Source organism: Anabrus simplex, chromosome 9 (assembly GCF_040414725.1).
Source record: "Anabrus simplex isolate iqAnaSimp1 chromosome 9, ASM4041472v1, whole genome shotgun sequence".
Lineage (NCBI taxonomy): Eukaryota > Metazoa > Arthropoda > Insecta > Orthoptera > Tettigoniidae > Anabrus > Anabrus simplex.
The window spans coordinates 127051856-127073848 of record NC_090273.1 but is presented as its reverse complement, the minus strand read 5'-3'; the positions used below and the strand labels follow the sequence as shown (position 1 = coordinate 127073848).

Below are 21993 nucleotides of genomic sequence, written 5' to 3'. Positions count from 1 at the left end.
CCTTAGCAAATGCGAAATAGATAATTTCATCAGTCTGTTAGAATTTGTACTTAATAACAACTATTTCACCTTCAATAATAGAATATACCATCAAAAGGGCCTAGCAATGGGTGACCCGATCTCGGGCATTCTAGCTAATATCTTTATGGATGATTTGGAAAATAACAAAATAATCAATAATATTAATGGTCTTCAATTATGGTTAAGGTATGTTGATGACACTTTTGCCATTATAGATACACAGAAAAACGATAGTCATAGTGTGCTAACATCACTTAATGAGCTTGACAATGATGTCAAATTCACTAAGGAAGATGAGATCAATGGTTCTCTAAACTTTTTAGATTTAAACATTTCAAGAGAGAATAATAAGTTCATATTTCAAATATTTAGAAAGCCTTCTTGTGCCCCCATCACTATAAGAAACGATTCCTTACATCCGCAATCTCATAAACAGGCTGCATTTTTTAGTCTTGTCTATAGAGCATTAAAAATCCCGCTGACAACTGAAAATCGCAAAAAAGAACTAAACTATATTAAGGATTTAGCCAGAATTAACGGCTATAACCCCTTAATGATTAATAAAATCATTAACAAGATAAAATTAAAAACTGCAACAAAATTGATTCCAGACAAGCCTAAAAAAACGAAATATGCTCCCTTCACCTACACAAATCCAGGCCTATTTCAAGTTACTAACCCTCTAAAGAAATACGATATTAATATCGCTTATAGAACCCGATATACGAACCGTAATATATTCTTCAATTCAAATATAGTTAACATTAATCACAATAAATTCTCGAACTCTGGTATCTATAGGCTTAAATGCACCCATTGTGGATTCTCCTACATCGGACAGACTGGACGTAGCTTTTTGACCAGATACCATGAACATTACAACGCTTCGAAACATAAAAAGTATTCCGCCATGAGCACCCATATGGAAGAGACTGGCCACAGTTTTACTACAATTGAAAAAGACCTTCAAATCTTGAAATACGTCAATAAAAGTAAACTTATGACAGAGTTTGAGAACATTTACATATTCCTAGACCAGCATTTCAACGGGCATCAAAATTTAAATGATACTTCAGAAATTAAAAGTCCAATAATCGAGAAAATTCCAGAACTACTCTCTCTTTTCAATATAAATAATAATAACTTTACGAGAATCTTTAATTATACAACTGTTAATAATACAACAACTACTACTCTACTGCCCTCTCATGCGACACCCCCTCCACGATTACCCGACCCGCCTAAGGAATCGGTCACCCCTCCTCCTCACATGACTCACTTCCCGCCTCTACGTATACATACATACAATACTAGAAGCAGCAATAAGGTTACTCGCCAGTTTGATTCGCGCAGCCAACGTTAGCGAACACCTCACACTAGTCCCAAGGGTAAGCCTCCTTCTAACTTTTACTAACCTTTTTTTCATTATAACATAATCTTATTTTTCCTCCCTTTTCTTTCTTTTCAGATTTCTAACTCCAATTGTGCCATAATCTGCTCCATCCATTCTGGTTGCTGGAACTCTCCCTACTTTCAAGTTATAGTCACTTAACGAGTCCACATTGGTGTCCTACGTTGTATAAGTTTAATTCTACTGCTAGCGTGTAAATACGGACTAGTTCAACCTGTATTTCCTTCTGGCATTGTGTTGGCTCTCCTACAGAATTCCTAACTACTGAAGTTTACGTCATTTCAACCTTAGCTTCGTCGCTTTGCGCCTTTTAACTGACTCAGCTTGATTCGCACTAATCAATAAACTCTATTTTAACTTTTGTTTTGCTCAATTAAGAACTCCATAGTCAACAATTAATCCACGCTTCACGCATTGACATATAATTTAAGATCTACTATATCTATATCTTTTTACTTTTACAACCTAATGTTTGTTTTAACTTTATAGACTACCATCATTCAAAGTATTCCTCTGCATACTTGCTGTTAATCTGTACATATTATTATAATTTCATGTTTAATGTTATCATTTTACTTTTTATTATGGTATTGTCACTCTTTTAACAATTTTTATCATTCAGCTCAGGGCCCTGACCTAATCCTTGTAAATTAAGGCTGATGATGTTCGCTATGTCGAACGAAACATGTTCCTTTATTTAAGACACCTCATGATTATTTTATAATTCAATGAGTAATATAATGTATTGAGTAGGTGGTTGTGATTAAAAGGATTTTATAATTTTAATAACCGTAGTACTGTTCGTTGAAAGTGAGAAAGTGTGCAGTTTTTCATTTGATCGAGTATTTTATATGATAACATTGCTTTCAATCGCTACATTCCTACTGACGTTTTTGTAATGACCTATGTTTACTTCAGTTAGGAAAACCACCAAGTCAGTCTTTCTGAGAATTCCGTAGCGAAGCACGGGTACATCAGCTAGTAAATCAATAAATACAACAAAACAGTTGATAAAAAGGTACTGTTAATAGAATATCAGGAACCAGATAGCTTGTATTAAAATTCTAACAGTGTGGTTCGGTATCAGAATTGAATAAACAATACATAAACCCACAAAAAACATATACGTAAGTAGTGTATGCTTCTCCACACTGGCAAAAAAAGAATGGAAGTCCATATATCACAGATTTCTGCTGCAGAACTTGTTGATACCCTGTAGTTAGCCATAATGAGAAGACGCTGACACTCATGACTAGAAACAAGGAGGTAGTAGTGAGTACAGACCATGTGAAGCCAGCATACATAGACATAACGATCTCTGTTGTTACCTGCACCAACACACCTGACACATCTAACATCCCTACTTCTTCCAGCCCACCTAGCACTTCTCTTGCACCTGACTTACCTGATGCATCATCACCACCCAGGAAGTACACATTGCAACCAGCACAAAGAGTTTGCCTTGTCCGTCCATTTGATTTGTTAACTTTCTTTCTCCATGGAGGGGAGAGTGTGATGAGGCGGTATTTGGAAACTGAATACAGCCCATCTATAAACACATTCTCGTGCACTTTGTAATAATGTACATTTTTATATAGATTCTAAGACTAGTGTCGTTAAGTGCGTAACCTATGTACTCTTAGACTCTTGGTGTAACATGGCTGTAATAGACATTGTATTTTGTGACTGTGTTGTGATAATTAAATCTATTATGCATGAGAACACATTTATTCATTCTGGCATTATAGATCCATCTGCTTAACTCTGCAGACTAAAGGGCTATAAGAACACAGGAAGGGCACTAAGCAATTGCTGTGACATGGTGTTACGAAGAACAGTCTTGATTCTGTTGATGGAAGAAAAACATATTTCTAGTTCACTAATTGTCATAGGTATTGTGACCAATATTCTCAACAATCTGGTAATTTGAGAGAATATGTCATATAAATTTGCTGATTAGGACAAAATGAAGTGGTGGTACAGTTCCTTCAATGTTTCTAAAGTCTGGTCTTTGATGTAAAAACAAAAAACCCATTTCATTCCATTTCTCTAGCATGCTTTTAAGCCTGGGTGTCAGCACTAAATTCTCTCTCTCTGGAAAATGTTTAGAATGCTACTCAAATTTAAAAGAACTCAATAGTTTTGCTGGCTCTGTGAGGAATCATGTTGAACAAGCAATGTCTTGGCTGTGAGTGTGGTTGCACAACATGTGATTTATCACCATGCATTTGCACATAGTATGTTTATGTACGTAGGTGGTTTGAAAAGTTCTCAGAATGTACTACAATTAAGTATCTTACCTCGGTGGAACTGCTTTTATTTTTCAACATAGTCTCCCTGTAGACTAATGCATTTGGTCCAGCGATGTTCCAATGCCTTGATCCCATCTCGAAAATGAGATTCCTCCAGGCCTGCAAAATACCTCTCCAATTCGGCTGTCAGTTCTTCCCTTGTAGAAAATCTCCATCCACCGAGGAAAATTTTCAGCTTGGGGAATAGATGAAAGTCTGATGGTGCCAAATCAGATGAATAAGGTGGATGTGGCAACAATTCGTAACCCAGTTCATGAAGTTTTTCCATGGCAATAACACTTGTGTGCGGTGGAGCATTTTACTGATGAAAAATTACCTTTTTCCTTCCCAAACCAGGCTTTGTTTCGCATATCTTTTCCTGTAGTTGGTCTAGGAGGTTTGCACAGTATTGACCCATAATTGTTTGGCCAGTAGGAAGATAATCTATCAGCAGAATGCTTTTTGCATCCCAGAAAACTGAGGCCATGACCTTTCCGGCCAAACGCACTGCCTTTGCTTTCTTTGGTGGTGGTGAATCAGCATGTTTCCACTGCTTTGACAGCTGTTTTGTCTCTGGGGTATAGTAATGGACCCAAGTTTCATCTGTAGTCACAAACCGGTGCAAAAAATCTTGTTGGTTGCACTGAAAATGGGCCAGACTTTGCTCGGACATTTCCAATCTGGTGCGTTTATTGTCCAATGTCAAGAGCGGATAATTTTTTCATACCCAATTCTTCGGTTCCCTACAGCTTCAGCAATCTCCCGCCCTTTCATTCGATGATCCTCCATGACCATTTTATGCACTTTTGCGATAAATTCTGGGGTCGTAACACTTTTTGGCCGTCCACTAAGCGGATCATCATCCAAGCTCTTCCGACCAAATTTAAACTCGCTGGTCCACTTGGTAACAGTTGAAAATAAAGGAGCAGAGTCCTCCAGTGTGTTCTGAAAGTCGGCATGAACTTCCTTTGCTTTCATACCTTTCTTTGCAAAGTATTTAATCACTGCTCGAATCTCAGCCTTTTCCATTGTCACAAATCACTACGCAGGAACAAAAACAAACAGTCGTCACTACCACACTCCTGCAGCTAGAGCACTGACACGCCACGTGTTCACTCGCAAAGGATGTGTGATTATTATGCGGGAACCTTGTTGCTCTAGCACTGACATCTAGCGGTGATTCCGAGAACTTTTCAAACCGTCCTCGTATAATACACTCTTGCATGACTAGCACTTCAGAGATTTCCATCAGTTTATTTTATAAAATGGTTATTTATTTATTAATTTATTTATTTATTTATTTATTTATTTATTTATTTATTTATTTATTTATTTATTTATTTATTTATTTATCATATGATGAATCTATATACACACATATATATATAGTTTCAGGAAAAATGTGCGTAGTCACAAGTTTGTTCAATACTACAACTCTAGGTCTAGCATTTTGACCCAATCAACTGGTTCATCCTATGTGCAGTGAATGTCCCTTAGCGTTCCTTTGAAAGCTCGAATTGGGGCAGTCTGCAACAATGTGGTGGATTGACTGAGAAGAGACACCACAATCACAATCTGCAGAGCTAGTCCAACCCCATTTGCATAACAGATAACCTCATCTGCCTTATCCAGTTCTTATCCGGTTGATGATTCTCCACTGTCGTCTTGGAAGATCAAATCCTTGTACGCGTTTAGAAGGATTCTCAACTAGATGTTTGTTCACTACTGAAGACTGGTCCCACGGTGCTTTCCATGAACTGTTAACATGAAAAGAGGTACTTTCAAGATCCATTGCTGTACGCCAGGGTGGCTTCCTTGATTTTAGTCGTTGATGTTCAGTGTGCTTAATATCTTGTTGGATGGGTAGTTGGGAGTTCTGCTGAATGTTCTTCCAAACCTTTAGGAGAGCTTCTGATCATCTTAGGGCTCAAGGTGGAATATTGCTGAGAATAGGAAGCCATAGTGTGTTCGTGCTCCGAATGCAACCCGTGATTATGCGCATTGCCTGATTGAGTTGTACATCGATCTACTTTGTGTGAACACTATTGATCCAAGAGGGGCAGCAGTATTCAGCAACAGAATATGATAAGGCTAATGCTGTTGATCTTAGAACATGAGTATTGGCTCCCCATGATGTACCAGCAAGTTTCTGAAGAATATTATTTCTAGTTTTTACTTTAGCAGCTACATTTGAGAGATGTTGCTTGAAAGTCAAAGTTCTGTCAAGTGTTATTCCCAAGTATTTTGGTGTACTGCAGAACAGCAACACTTGACCTCTGAATTTTATTGGTGCTTCACGTCCGTAGGTTTAACCACTACACTGCCATACACGTGTCCCCCGGTTGGTGCTAAGAAAGCACCAGTGATAAGATGAGACCGAACTGTCGGAAATGACCTCTCGGTCAAAGAGCGAACAAGAAGGAGATGTGTGGTCCTTTTCAGGACCTTCAAGTTTGTAGAATTACACCATCGCTGCACATTTGTCAGTTGAATATAAAATGGTACTTAGGGTGAATAGAATAAAATTTTGTTCACTATGAATAGAACTTCCAGTGTGTTTACAGCACATTAGCTCATAAGAAGCAACCACCTCTGTCAAGAACATGGGACAAGCATAGGAGGAAAGGAAACCATCTTGATAATTATTTAACAGATCGGGTTATTCACTACAATGTTCCGAGCCTTTTGCATGAAGCAACAATAATATTGAAGTACATACTTTAAGTCTCCTTCCCTATTTCAAAATTACTCTTTTATATATAAATACAACAATTTAGATCTTCTTTCTATTCACTAACATTCCTTTCTTTTGCCTATTGTTTTAATTTATTGAAAATCTATTTAAATTGAAATACGTTGTTGTGCTCGTTATATTGTTGTGGTACTTTTTTTCAGCATTTGTATTTTGTGCTCTGCTGGAATTCACCTTCGTAAATTACATGTGGCGTAAAACTCCTGAATACTGCGCAAAAGTTCCGGAGGCTGTTAATGGTAAAGCTGGACCTCGAACATCAGATGAACAAGACTCAACAGTAGCAGTGACCATGGTAAATAGTATTATCATCATTTTCTAACAAAACTCCATCGCTTGTATTTAGTGCAGTCCATTGTAACACATTTTCACCGAACTGAGTGGCGCGCATGTTAACACATTAAGGCAATGGAGCCAAGCTCTGCATTCAGGAGACGACTGGGTTTGAACCCCACCGTTGGCTGTCCTGAGAATGGTTTTCTGTGGCTTCCTAGTTTCACTTCCAGGCAAATGCTGGGACAGTTCCTATTCATAGTCCTCAGTTGATTCCTTCCACCTCCTTACCAAATTTTATTCACCTTAATTCATTTCATTTTCATTAGCTCCTCAACTGAGGTTGTCAGGAAGTTGTAAAAACACACCATAAATTTCATCTCACCTCATCTCCAACCCTGTATCAAGAAGTGGGACTAACGGGTAGACATACACACATTGTATAATGTATAAATTTCAGAAACCACAAAGGTAAGTAGTTATCAATGATAACGAAGTGGGAGGGGGACGATGATGACACATGATTCGCTACTAGCTTCTCACTTAGATAGCCTGTATAAGCCACACAGAGTAGTAGACTTCAGAAATGAGTGATACTAATGTGGATGAAATGTATGTGGTGTTTGCTCTTACGATCCTTATGACAAGTCTTGAAAAATTTAACACTTTGGAATAATGGTTCACAAATGCTCTGCTTCAACACTATATTTTTTTTCTCAAATTATGGCAAGAGACAGGTATTTAATTCTTCTCAACATTCTTCATTTCTCCAAAATTACCCCTACAAATAATGAGAAATTGTACAAGTTGAAGCCTATAACAGATCATCTCAGAAATACTTTCAAAGGCAAACTGTAACCCTTCCAAAATTCCAGCACAGAGGGTTTTGATATGCATATGAAGCATAGCATGGAAAGCATGTACAACTAAAAAGAAGACAAAGAAACAAAAACACCACCATCACTAGAACAATTTTGTCACAATCTAGTGGAGAAATGCATCAGTTGCCAACACTTTTCTGCCATCTGCCGGCAAACATTTCTACTATCTTATGTATGATAATCGTCTCTAATTTTAAAAATCATGTTTGAAAACAAAAGCAGTTTCATAAATTTTTAAAAACCAGGGGCACTGCAGAGACAGATTTTAATGTGGAACAAAAGTATGAATTCTCAGACTGTTCCCCAGGAAATAGGATTGTCTGGTAACCTTATTGTAAAATTTATGATTTTGTTATATTTCAACTAGAATCAACATTTACTAGATCATATTTGTATGTTACAGAAGAAATGCTGTTCGGAGGGAGTAGAGCCCTTGGCAGAAATTCAAAGCCCACCAGGTCCCCAACTGGCTGCGCATAAAGTTCGTGCACGTCGCATTGACGAGAGGTCTCGTCTGTGCTTTCCCCTGGCCTTTGCATTCTTCAATGTCTTTTATTGGTCATACTACCTGTCCTAACCCCCATACTACCTCCCATAAGAGAAGGTAACAGGCTGCATCTCCTCATTATTATGTACTTTGTACGTTCTGATACACTGAAGAGTGAAATCAAAGGATGGGATTATGCTCATCATTGAATACAAAATCCTGAACCCATAACCTGGTGTAAGATTGAGTAATATGTTGAACATCACAACTGTACCATCTATTGTGGCACAGATATATCACTGAATTCATGGAGCTTAAGATATTAACTCCTCATATTGGTAGTTGTTAATTTCTCTGGAAAATATTGAATGCTGCACTTGTTGGGAATGATTACTGTAATTTATATTCATGATGTACAGTAATATTTTGGGATTATGCCATCTAATAAACTATATAAACACACTCAATGCACTTTTTGAAAGGTACCTTGCCTTTCTTCATCAGGAGAAAACAGAAAAACAGAAACACAACGCATCAATGGTTGCATCAAAGAAATTAAAATGGTGCCCTAAGATGTAATAGGGTCGCCATTTTAGCCCCATGCTAGGACAACGAATGGTAGCAGTAAAGCATCACTTCCTGATGGTTCTGATAATAGGTAACCATGATTCACTGAGTTTATAGCCTGTATCGCGTTCTAATTATCAAGGTGTTTACGTCTTTCAACCGCCTCCCTGATGATTCTGGGGCAATATTGTTTTATCCAGGCAAGAACATCCTCTCCTTGGAACATGACATCCTGACCAGGCGTTAAAGCATGATCAGCAACAGCTGATTTATCAGGTTGGTTGAGTCTGATACACCTATAATGTTCCTTAGAGTACATATAGTTTCCGAAGTCTGCCCAATATAAACCTTGCCACAAGTACAGGGAACTCTATAGAAACCTGGTTATTCCAATTTAGGCAAACTGTCCTTAGTTGGTCACAGGAGTTGCCTAATCTTAATTGAAGTTCCAAATTCAGTTCCTATATTGTAACTGTGTAAGATTTTAGCAATATGATCCGTCGTCTTAATGGAGGTAAGCAGTTCCTCTTACATCTTTTTTCTCAACAGACCTCCATTTATGCATCGGTTTCAGAACCATAGAGATCAAAGCTTTGCAATAACCAATCCTCTCAAAGGTGTTCATTTCCTCTTGTAGAGCAAACTATTCACAAATCCTCCTAGCCCTGGTAGTTAGAGTTGGAGGGAATTCATATTTCTGGGCAAGATGGTGGTGAGAATCCGCATGGAGATATCTCTTGGTATGTGTTGGCTTACGGTAAATGCTGTGCTCGTATAAAACAATATCATCCCAGAAACATCAGGGAGGTGGTTGAAATACTTGAACATCCAGACAATTTCAACTGCAGTACAGGCTACAACCTTAGTGAATCGTGGCTACCTATTATCAGAACCATCAAAGAGTGATGCTTTTCTGCTGCCATTCGTTGTCCTTAGCATGGGACTAAAATGGCATCCCTATTACATCTTAGGGCACCATTTTAAGCTCTTTGTTGCTTTCTCTTAGTACCCATTGATGTGGCGTGTTTCCGTTTTCTGTTTTCTCCTGATGAAGAAAGGCAAGGTACATTTCAAAACATGCGTTGATTGTGTTTATATAGCTTCTTCTTCTTCTTCTTCTTATTCTACTTCTTCTTCTTCTTGATATGTTTCTGCTTATGTAGGTCATTCAATATAGAGTATACTCCCAAAACATTGCATCATGAATAGTTACACAGGCCATGAAAGTCTAAATGATAATATTAATTCACATTCTTTTATTTCATATGACATGCACATATATTTCATATAACATCATCATCATCATCATCATCATCATCATCATCATCATCATAATTTCTTTACCCCAGCAAGCCAGTTGCAGTTGTTTATGATGCCTCCTCCAGTTTTTCCTATCCATCCATAGATGTTGTTCATATATGCTATGCCAGTTTACATCTCTAATTTCAAGGTCTTTGAAAATCTGCTTCTCCAAAACATCACAAGGTCTCTTGGTCTCTTTGCAGGAATATATCACATGATATTTACTATAACTTGGAATTCAAAGACCACTTCCATACACTGCTCTAGATATCTGTTTTTTCTTTCAATAAAATCAAAGAGAAATACTTTCATTTTTAATGAAAGTTGCTTTTAGCAAGAGCAAGACAATTCTAAATAGAATAAATGTACTGGGTGAGAATTTAATTGTGCCAAACTAGCTCACTCAATACAGTATGCAGCAAACCAAATGACACTGAAATTATTACTCATCTTCTGTCCATATTTTCCTAGCCTTGAAGTATTTAGTATATTGTAAATTCAATGTTGTATTGATTTCTGCAGTTATGGTTATCATAACTAATTGATTTGATAGAAGGCTGTTCAGGTTTAAGAAAGATTATTCCAATGAGGCTCAACTTCTAGGATTCCAGCAAGATAAACTAGATATTTTAGATTCAGGGGGTCAAATGGACTTTATCGCTATTGACATATCCAAAGCTTTTGATAGGGTACATCTTGAGAAACTACTGACAAAAATGAGGGCTATTGGAATAGACAAAAATGTGACTGAATGGATGACTAAATTTCTAGAAACTAGAATTCTGATAATTAGTGCAGGTGAAACATTATCTGATCTTGTAGTGATGAAGAGTGGGGTTCTGCAAGGTAGTGTTATTGAACCTCTGTACCTATTTTCGTATATGTATAAATGATATGAGTAAAGAATTGGAATCAGAGATAAGGAATACTAAAGATGATGTTATACTATATAGAGTAGCAAAGAAGTTATAGGATTGTAAGCAACTACAAAAAGACTTTGTCAATGTTGTGAGATGGACATCAGACAATGGTATAATAGTGAATGGGATGAAAAGTCTGATTGTCAGTTTCACCAAGAGGAAAACTCCTCTCAGTTTTAATTACTGTGTTCTTGGTGTAATTGTATCTCACAGGATCATTGTAGTACCTAGATCTTAATATATATTCATTGGGGTCATCACATTAACGAAGTTGTAAATAAAGGTTTCAGAAGATCTCTCCATGTGATTGTGAGGGTATTTAAGTGTTATAGTAAGGATGTAAAGGAGAGGGCATATAAATCTCTGCTAAAACCCCAGTTAGCGTATGATTCCAATGTATGGAACCCAGACCAGAATTACTTGATACAAGAATTGGAAAAGGTCTAAAGGAAAGAAGTATGATTTGTTCTGGGTGATTTCACACAAAATAGTAGGGTTACAAAAATGATATAAACTTTGGAATGGGAAGACTTGGGAGAAAGAAGACAATCTGCTCGACTAAGCAGTAAAATTCTTAGCTGTGAGTGGCTGTTAGATGGTGCTGAATGGCATTAGAGAAGGAATAAGCTTGAGTTGAGCTTTTAGAGGTGGGAAAGATCAACAAAGAAATAAAGATATAGAAAGTCTACTGTCTGTAATTTCATTTGTTTTGCCAATTTTTCAGATATTTATCCATTTAAGGTCAACTCAAGGCCATATCAGTGGTTTGTAGCTTTTTTATCTGTCTGTTCATTCGTATGTTCCACCATCACGGCAAAACGGCAGGATAGATTTCGACGAGACTTCACTGAATAGACTGGGGGTTTATAAAAAAACAGAACAGTTTACTTCAATTTTCTCTTATACTCGTACCATTGATTTTCTGTAAAATCCGTACAATATATGTGAAACATCCCTTCATTTTAAACAACTTTTGTCATATACATAATTTCACTTACTCTTCAAATAACAGAGAAAATTACTATTTCCGTTAAGTTTCATGCTCTGCGTTAGATGACAGACACCCTCACAGACCAACAACAAACCTACCAGTTACCATGGCAATGTCTCTGGCTGCTTGCCAGCAGGAAAGTAACGTAATGCCATTTTCATCATCATTCCTATAAACTTGTGGTTGTTACTTGGGTAGAAGGCGAGATAGGCGTCAAGCTACTATTATGCAGTATATTCATGGAATACCGTAGGAGGTTACAATCATCTTCGAATAGCACTAAGGGTGGTCATTAATATTTCAATAGTACCACAGAATGCAGCCCATAATTTCACACTGTAAGTTGTTTTCTGACTTATGCTACAATTTTTACTGTATTTTTCTTCTACTTCTGTTTTCTGCTTTAATTTCTTGCCCCTGCCTTGTCTCTTTAGGCTTAAGTAATAACACCAAAAGTTGTCATCTTATCTATTTACCTATGATTCTCTGCACCTAAATTTCTCCTCTGTTAACACTTTCTTAAATATGTAACTCATTTCATCACAATTTAGTTAGGTACATTTCATTCTTCCAATACATCCACTTGGTATTTACATACCGGTATTTGTCCTATCCGGCTGTCCTCAGTTATTATCCTATTTTCAATCAATGTTAACTTTCTTGACTGTATTATTTTCTTCCTTAATTTCTCCATGTGCATGCGATTGCTAATCCCGAAACCTGGAAACATTCCTTTGAAGAAACTTTCCAAGATGTAAAATGTACTCATATAACATTTTAAAAATTGAATATGGAGACAATTTTGATGATGGTGGAGACCTTCATTGCTGGGTGATTGGTGGCTAAACAGTAACTCATATCACAAAACAGATAGCATAACTGTGGCTCAATTTGGAGAGCTCTACAACTTTGGTCCTATGACTTTTTGTTGTATCTCGATCCCTTATACATTAGACAGAGCTGCATTTCTCATTATAATGAAATTGCTCCAACTTGATTGTGACTGGCATTAGCAAAAGGGGCCTGTCTTTATAATGAAACTCCTGATCTCGATTGTGAATATCAGTAGGCAAATGAGCCTGCCATTACGGTATAGTAGAATCTCCCGAACTGGATTGTAAATGGCATTAGGAAACGTGGCCTGCCATTATCACCAGAGTCCCCAATGTGCATCTTACATCAGAAACAATGTCTGGGGTCTTCCCCTTGATGTATCTCGGATAGTGCTAAGAGACGTGCAATTTAATATAATCTTACTCACTGCGTGTACAGTTATTTACATAGAAATCCGTATACAAGGAATGCGGTAATAAAGCATGGGTACATTTGCTAGTATGAAGATAAAGTTTGAATTCAAGAGGAGAAATTGGGTCAAATATTGGCAAGTTACATTTGATTTATAGGAAGATGAATTAGAATTGGAATAATTTACCTAGGAAAATATTTGATAAATTTCCAAGGTCTTTGAAATCTTTTAAGAAACGACTAGATAAACAATTCACAGGAAATCTGCCACCTGGACAACAATCCTAAATGCAGATTGATTGATTGATTGATTGATTGATTGATTGATTGATTGATTGATTGATTGATTGATTGATTGATTGATTGATTGATTGATTGATTGATTGATTGATTGATTGATTGATTGATTGATTGATCCATGTTTGCTTCATGTCAAATAACAGTACAAGGAACCATTTAATAAGGAGGTACCAAATAACAGAACAATGTTAGCTGTCGTTGACAAGTTCTGCCATACGGGATCAGTCTTATGTCAACCCAGCAACCATCACCACAAATGAGAATCATGGATGACTTCTCCAACAGGTGTTACAGTCCCCAAAGCATAGTCTGCAACAAACATCACTGAAACTCAGTTTGAGTGATAGGTCTGTTCAGCAGATGTTTAAAGAGCTGGGTGGATTTGCATAGTGCATTCAAGTTTTTCAGCATCTAACAGAAAGAGATGAGCAAGCCTGATTACAGTATTGCAGCCAAGAGTCACTTACCCTTTTACAATGGCATTCTTGTAACCTTCCTATTCCTTGGATTTAAAGATAAAAATTTCATTGTTCTGTATTGAAAAGTATCACAGTTAAAATTGAAATAATAAATAAAGAGGTTCAACCTATTCAATACCAAAGAATAAGAAATGCAGTGATTACATTCTTATTTAATAATAACTATTCCCTGGATCTCATGGCCCAAGATGCCCACATTACGGGGCATGTTGAAAGAAGCAGTTTTCAAGAGAGATGACTTGCCTAAAAATATTTCCAAATTACGTTATATTACGTTACACTATTTATTTTTGTCCTTACAGCAACCCTTGTTCATCAACATGGTGCATATTTCGATCACATATTGTATCACTACAATTAAATAACATTTCAGTGTAGTTTGTTTTGTCACAGAATACAACATTTTTGTCTTTTTCCATTGAGAGCATAAGCTGAATTTTTATTGAATCTATTAAACTAAATTTCCACACCAAATATTCAAAGCCTTCCACATACTGAAGAAGCTTATTTACTGCCATGAAAGAACTATCCATTCTTGGTCACCAATTCATTAATCCAACAATAAGGCTAGGAGCTTTATTCATTAGCTTTGAGGGGTAAAATAGAACATTTTCTTTTACAGAAACATGAGTCATGGCTCAAAATTGTAACCCTTAAATATCAACACTGTTTAAGAAATTTCTTTTTATCCCAGTAGATAAATCAAATAATATATTGCAGCTTATTTATTTAGCAATTTTTCATTATACATGTTACAGGTAAATCATGAAAATTGGGTAAACCATTTTTTATCCAGGTAAAGCTAGCACTAATTAAAACCCCCTGGGTAAAGCCAGAAGATTATACTCAGAAACGGCTTTACCCATGTAAAGTGCTGTCTATCCAACTATTTTTTAATAAACAATACAAGTATTTCACATAATTTTTTTATATTAAACGTAATGCTTCTGAATTTGATTGAGGTTATAAAAGATTGAAAGTAAAATGTGAAACAAAAATGTGAGGTCCTAAGATAATAAATAAAATATACTGATATAGAACCAACAACAAAAGAAATTGCAATTGAGATATTCATGTGATCTTTACAATGTGGTTACAAATTTTAAAATGAACTTTGAATAAACTCAGTATGACAATCAGATCTTTATAATTGTTGTACTGAAATGAAAACCTACAACTTGTTGTCCAGTCATTGACCGGGTCAGGGATGTAATGATTGAATCATATATAGGCTAATAGTATGATGGGGTCGCCACTTCCAAAGTGATTTAGTAATGACTGATAGATGCGATGAAATGAGAATGGAGAGTGTTGCTGGAATGAAAGATTACAGGGAAAACTGGAGTACCCGGAGAAATCCTGTCCTGCCTCCGCTTTGTCCAGCACAAATCTCACATGGAGTGACTGGGATTTGAACCAAGGTATCCAGCGGTGAAAGGCCGACGCACTGCCGTCTGAGCCACGGAGGCTCAATTGTTGTACTAAGACACTTAAATCAATTACCTTTTCTCATCTATATATATATAAAATAACTTGTCCTGACTGACTGACTGATTCATCATCGCCGAGCCAAAACTACTGGACATAAAGAAATGAAATTTTGGGGATATATTCATATTAAGATGTAGGTGCTCGCTAAGAGAGGATTTTTGGATATTCCTTCTCTAAGGGGGTGAAAAGGGGGGTGAAATTTTAAAATGAGTGTATCTATATCTCAAAACTTTAAAGGTTTACAGATGTAAAAATTGGTATTTAGAATCTTCTTTAAAAATAAGGAAACACGTATTTTTTTGTTTTCAGAAAATTCCAATAGGAGGGGTGAAAAGGGTGAAAATGGGGAAAAATGGGTTGAATGCCTTTAATCAGGATACCGGTACTTATATCTCAGAAACTGAAGATATTACAGACCTGAAAATTGGTACTTTTGATCTCTTTTAAAAATAAAGAAACACGTATTTTTTTGTTTTTGGAAAATCCAATTAATGGGAGGGTGAAAAGGGGGTGAATTTTTAAAATGAGTGAATCTATATCTCCAAACTTTTAAAGTTTGCAGATGTAAAAATTGGCATTTAGAATCTTCATTAAAAATAAAGAAACACGTATTTTTTCGTTTTCGGAAAATCGCAATAGGAGGAGTGAAAAGGGGTGAAAAAAGGGTTAAATGCCTTTAATGAGGCTACTTATATCTCAGAAACTGAAGATATTACAGACCTGAAAATTGGTGTTTGGGATCTCCTTTAAAAATAGAGAAACACGTATTATTTGTTTCTGGAAAATCCAATTAAGAGAGGGTGAAAAGGGGGTAATATTTTTAAATGAGTGTATCTATATCTCAAAACTTTTAAAGGTTATAGATGTGAAAATTAGTATTTAGAATCTCCTTTAAAAATAAAGAAACATGTATATTTTGTTTTCGGAAAATCCTAATAGGAAGGGTGGAAAAGTCTGAAAACGTTGTCCAACGCCTTTCATGAGTCTACTTATATTTCAGAACCTGAATATATTACAGATCAGGAAATTGGTGTTTGGGATCTCCTTTAAAATAAAGAAACACGTATTTTTTGTTTTTGGAAAATCCAATTAATGGGGGGGGGGTGAAAAGGGGGGTGATTTTTAAAATGAATGTATCTATATCTCAAAACTTTTAAAGTTTATAGATGTAAAAATTGGTATTTAGAACCTCTTTCAAATATAAAGAAACACGTATTCTTTTGTTTTCGGAAAATCCCAATAGGAAGGGTGTAAAAGGGTGAATAATGGGTTGAATGTCTTAAATGAAGCTACTTATATTTCAGAACCTGAAGATATTACAGACCTGAAAATTGGTATTTGGGATCTACTTTAAAAGTAAATAAACACGTATTTTTTTGTTTTTGAAAATTCCAAATATTGGTGGATGAAAAGGGGGGGTGAATTTTTTAAAATGAGTGTGTCTACATCTTAGAACTTTAAAATTTACATATGTAAAAATTGGTAGTTAGAATCTCCTCTAAAAATAAAGGAACACGCATTTTTTTGTTTGCTGTAAATCGCAATAGGTGGGGTGTAAAAGGGTGAAAAATGGGTTTAATGACGTTAATGAGGATACATATATCTCAGAAACGAAAGATATTACAGAACTGAAAATTTGTATATGGGATCTCCTTTATAAATAAAGAAACACGTATTTTTTTAGTTTTTGGAAAATCCAATTAATGGCGGTTAAACAGGAGTGACAAATTGGGGTGAATTTTTTGAAAGACTATATCTACAGAATATCTTGGAAACGTAAAATGTTACAGACGTAAAAAGTGGGTGTTTGGAATCTCCTGTAAATGTAAAGAAACATAGGTGATTTGTTTTTGGAAACTCCACTTAAGGGGAACTCAAAAAGGGAGAAATTTTAAAATGAGAATTTTTACAGTATATCTAAAAAAACTTAGCATGTTACAGAAGAGAAAAATGGTATTTTTATCTCTATTAAACATAAAGAAACGTGTATTTTTAGTTTTCGGAAATGCCACTTGGGTGGCGGGGGGGGGGGTAAATGTGACTGAAAATGGTGTTGAATTCTTTTAATTACGCTACTGATATCTCAGAAATGAAGGAATTACAGACGTGAAATTTGATATTTGCAATCTGCTTTAAAAGTAAAGAAACACGTATTCTCGGAAAATCCAATGAGGGTGTGTGTGTGTGTGTGTGTGTGTGAAATAATTGAAAATTTAATTGAATTGTATGAGAATACATACATCTAATACAAACAAAAGCTGTTACAGACGTGAAAATTCGTATTTGGATCTCTTTTAGAAACAAAGAAAAACGCGTTTTTGGGAGGAAACCATCTTGGAGGGCGGGAGTGTAAAGGAGTTGAATTCCTTTCATGAGGACACATAAATCAAAAACTGAAGAAGTTAGAGTCGTGATAATTGGTATTTAGAAGATCCTTTACTATTAAAGAAACACGTATTTTTTGCGGGAATATTCACTTAGTGGGGGTGGGGGGGGGGGGGAGTAGTGTGAAATGAAGTGAAAAAATAAATTATTTTTATGGGGATACTTATATCTCAAAACTGAAGGTAATAGACGTGAACACTGGTGTTTGGAATCTCCTTTAAACATAAAGAAACAAGCCTTCTTTTAATTTTTTTGGGGGAGGTGAGTGGGTGGCGGTAAATAAACTTAACGGTGGTGGGGTGTAGAAGGAGGTGAAACCTATTGATTTTACTGTTCTTAATGTACTTATAAGGATCCTCCGTTGCTCAGGCGGCAGCGCGCCGGCCTCTCACAGCTGGGTTCCGTGGTTCAAATCCCGGTCACTACATGTGTCATTCGTGCTGGACAAAACGGAGGCGGGATAGGTTTTTCTCCGGATACTCCGGTTTTCCCTGTCATCAGCCATTACAGCAACACATAATAATAATAATAATAATAATAATAATAATAATAATAATAATAATAATAATAATAATAATAATAATAATAATAATGTTCCGGACCGTCGTCAGTTGTGCGGACTGCGCTGGAAACGGCTCCTGGACTGGTAATGACTAAGAATGCAGTCCGGCCGCGGGTTTAGTGCCGCCAAGGCACCCAATATGACACCACGCCGGTTCTCCTGAAGGATTTTATCCATATTAAAAATGATTATAGGAAAATATGGCAAAGATTTAGGGACCCAACTGACCAGGAGGAATACCTGAGCCTAGCCCGGGAAGTACGACTCGATTGCTGGAAAGGAAGATTGAAAAATGGGAGGAAACATGCCGAAATCTAATAGAAAACGAGTCAGATCGGGAATTTTGGTGGATTCTCGCCGAAAACGAGTCAGATCGCGAATTTCGGCGGATTATATATCTAAAACAATAAGCATTCAATTATAAATTTCAGTATAATACCGTAGCGAAGCACGGGTATCTTGCTAGTTTAAACATAAACCTCTTGACACAGATTAAGCTTATAAGAGAAGTAAAATAAAATATGGGGTGCTAAGGCAAATTAACCCTGACAGTAACACCATACGTTTTTCTGACGTGTTGTGCTAATGAATGCCATCTATTCCTCTTAAGGAGGGGAGAGTTATCCCCTCCACCACATCTATTCCTTGTTCATTCTATCTGGTAACTTTAATGTAACTTTAAATAATAGGCTTTGAGTGACACGTCTTCGAAACGTGTGGTGTAACTAAAGCGATATTTATAGACGTGTTACTGTCAGGGTTAAGTATGCTAACTAATAATCAGAAACAAGAGATACAGCAGTTAAAATATTGACCGTTCTTGTTTAAGATCTGCACTACTCTTCCTATAAACCAACTCTGCCCATACCCAAGCCCATCCGGATTGAAATTGAAATGAATTAAATTCTATGCTTCATCCAAAGTTATTGGGTAATGTCAACTTTACCAGGGTAAAGTGTGGTTCATACAGTCTCCTTACTTTACTCATAACATATACAATGCATAAAACAAAAAGGTGTCACTACCTTAGCCCAAAGAACATACAATATCACAACTTCAGAACTGTGTGCTGAATGCATTCAGCCACTAGATTACGGATGATGAAATCTTCACATAGTCTGCCTATAATCCCTGGTATGACTGCTGCAGACATTCAGAGCAGTAATGCTCCACAGTCTGGCAGGACACTCCACAGTTCAGTCAGGTGAGCTCTGGAAGACCCGCTTATGGAGCAATATGCACATTGGCCTAGTTCAAAACCCATGCAGCGATGACCAAGTCCTGCGAGGAAGGTCAAAAACTCTTGGAACATGATTTGGATCATACAGTCTAAAACCCTTGGGAGCTGCATGTGACCACTGAAGCCTGCCTCTGTCAACTACTTGGCTGCTCTCATTGGTAGACAGATGGATTTTAGTTCACTGATGTTCAGGTCTTTGAAATTCCTTTGAAGTGGTAGGAAAGCATTCATGAGATCTTACTGCACTCTCTAAGAAATGCATTCAGTTGACACAAATTTAGTGTAGTGATGTGAGAAAGAAATGGTAACCCATAGATCAAATGGTCCCAGAGGTTATTTGTATCATATTGTTTTTGTATGTACCCTGTTTAACCCCAGAAAGCAGTCAATAGAAATTATGTTTTACATAAATGGAGCTTTTTATATACAGGATGGCCATAAATAAAATTACTCATTTTCTCAATTTTGTGGGTTGTAGAGAGAGAACCACTGATCATAGGTGTATACAACATGATGGATACATAATGGAGACCATGCAGAAGGGAATTAAGGCTCTGGCACATTCATCCCTACACTTTATACATATGACGGGTTCAAGTGAAGCTATGTAGACTACATTAGTGTTCACTGTTGGTCATTCATATCCTGAAGCTGTTTTAAGCATCTACTGTCTGCATAACTGTTGCATGAAGCATCTCAGCTGGGATATCTGTCACTACCTGCTTGATGCTTGCCTTCAAATCAACATGTGTTTGGATGTTGGCCTGATAAACCTGATCTTGGAGATACCGTACCCCACAACCAGAAATCACAGGGATTGAGGTCTAGTGATCAGGGTGGCCATGGTGTTGGGAAACCTTGCCCAATGATTCAGTCATCTCCAAATGTGTTATGGAGGAGCTCTTGAACCTGGTACTTGATGTACAGTAGTGCCCCATCATGCAAGGTGAGGGATGTGTCCAAAGCATTGCATTCTTGGAGAGTGGGTGAACATGTTGGCACAGCAGATCACAATAATGTTCACCTGTCACGAAACATGTCTTCGTTTCAGTGGTGTACGCTGGAATCTAGATGTGGGCTACCACTAGATTTAGGTTACACACACACACACACACACACACACACACGCCTTTTTGACAGTTGGTTTAGTGAACGTCAAGTCTTAAGCGTTTTGAGCCACTGGAGTAGCCTGCTCTGTTATCAAGGCTGTTTCACTAGCTACTGCCTAGGCCTCTGCCACTACCAATACTCAATGCCTGATCAGTGGAAACGGTAGCATAATGTTTAGCAAATTTAAGCCCAACTTTGTAGCTAAATGGATAGAATGCTTGCCTTTGGTCTGATGGTCCTGGTTCAATTCTTGGGATCAAACCTCTCATACTCTTAATTCCCCTGACTTGGGGATTGGGTATTTATGACATCTTTGCCATTCATTTCATCCTCATTGAGTCACCACCAAGACTTTCCAGAGGCTATGCACTATTCTTCTTCTTCGTCTTCTTCTTCTTCTTGTTTCCGATGAAGCCTGCTAAGGACCACGTCCCAATTTCAATTCAGTTCTTCATACTTTGTTGTTTTCTCTATCGCTCCTTCCAATATTCTTTCATCCTTTCACTATACTATTTCTTTCTGTCCTCAGACCACTTAGCACCAGGCTTCTTGTTCAATCTTCCTTGGAATTCTTCCATACTTACTACCCTCTTTCTAAAAATTTCTCTGTCCATAATTTCTTCTTCCCTTATATATATTTTTTTTTTTCTTTCTAAATCTTTCTTTACTTCTTGAATCCAACTAGTTGTTGCCTTTTTGTTCCAAATGTACTTGAAAATCCTTTTTATTAATCTGGAATCATCCATTCTGTAAATACTGTATGTCCAAAAAATTGCAATTTCCTTTGTCTAATGGTTTCTGTTATGTTTTCTATGTTCCTGTATATTTCATCATTAGATCTTAATTTCCATACTTCTGTTGTTTTCACACGGCCTAAGATTTTTCTCATGATTCTCCTTTCTAGTACCTACCTCAAGTTTATCTAATCTCTAGTTTAGCATTCACTTGCATATAAGCACTCCGGTTTCACCACTGTAGTGTAGTGCCTTATTTTAAGATTTTTAGATAGACACTTTTTGTTATATGCACTATTATTATCATCGTCAAATTAAAATGTAGAATTTTACAGCATTACCTGCAGTTGTACATGTTGTTATTATTATTATTATTATTAAAGCGTCTTTATTGTGGCGAAGTTAGGGCTCCCGGCCCTTTCTTACACTTAACCACTTCATGTATATACAATGTAATTTTTACATAAAATTTAAACATATGAAATTTTTACAACCTAAAGTATAACTAAAGCAACTAAAGTATCACTAACTAAACTAAGGTGAGTAAGGTA

The 21993-nt window shown here is 36.7% G+C and overlaps 1 protein-coding gene across 1 annotated transcript in view; it reads left to right on the top strand.

The window, feature by feature from the left end:
* LOC136880903 (glycine receptor subunit alpha-3-like) overlaps positions 1–8206 on the top strand; it is a 347710-nt gene extending 339504 nt beyond the window's left edge. Inside the window, exons 8-9 of the mRNA XM_067153433.2 lie at positions 6619–6770; positions 8033–8206. Coding sequence (XP_067009534.1) covers positions 6619–6770; positions 8033–8206 — 326 coding nt within the window. The remainder of the gene's footprint in view (positions 1–6618; positions 6771–8032) is intronic.
* The last annotated feature ends 13787 nt before the right edge of the window (positions 8207–21993 follow it).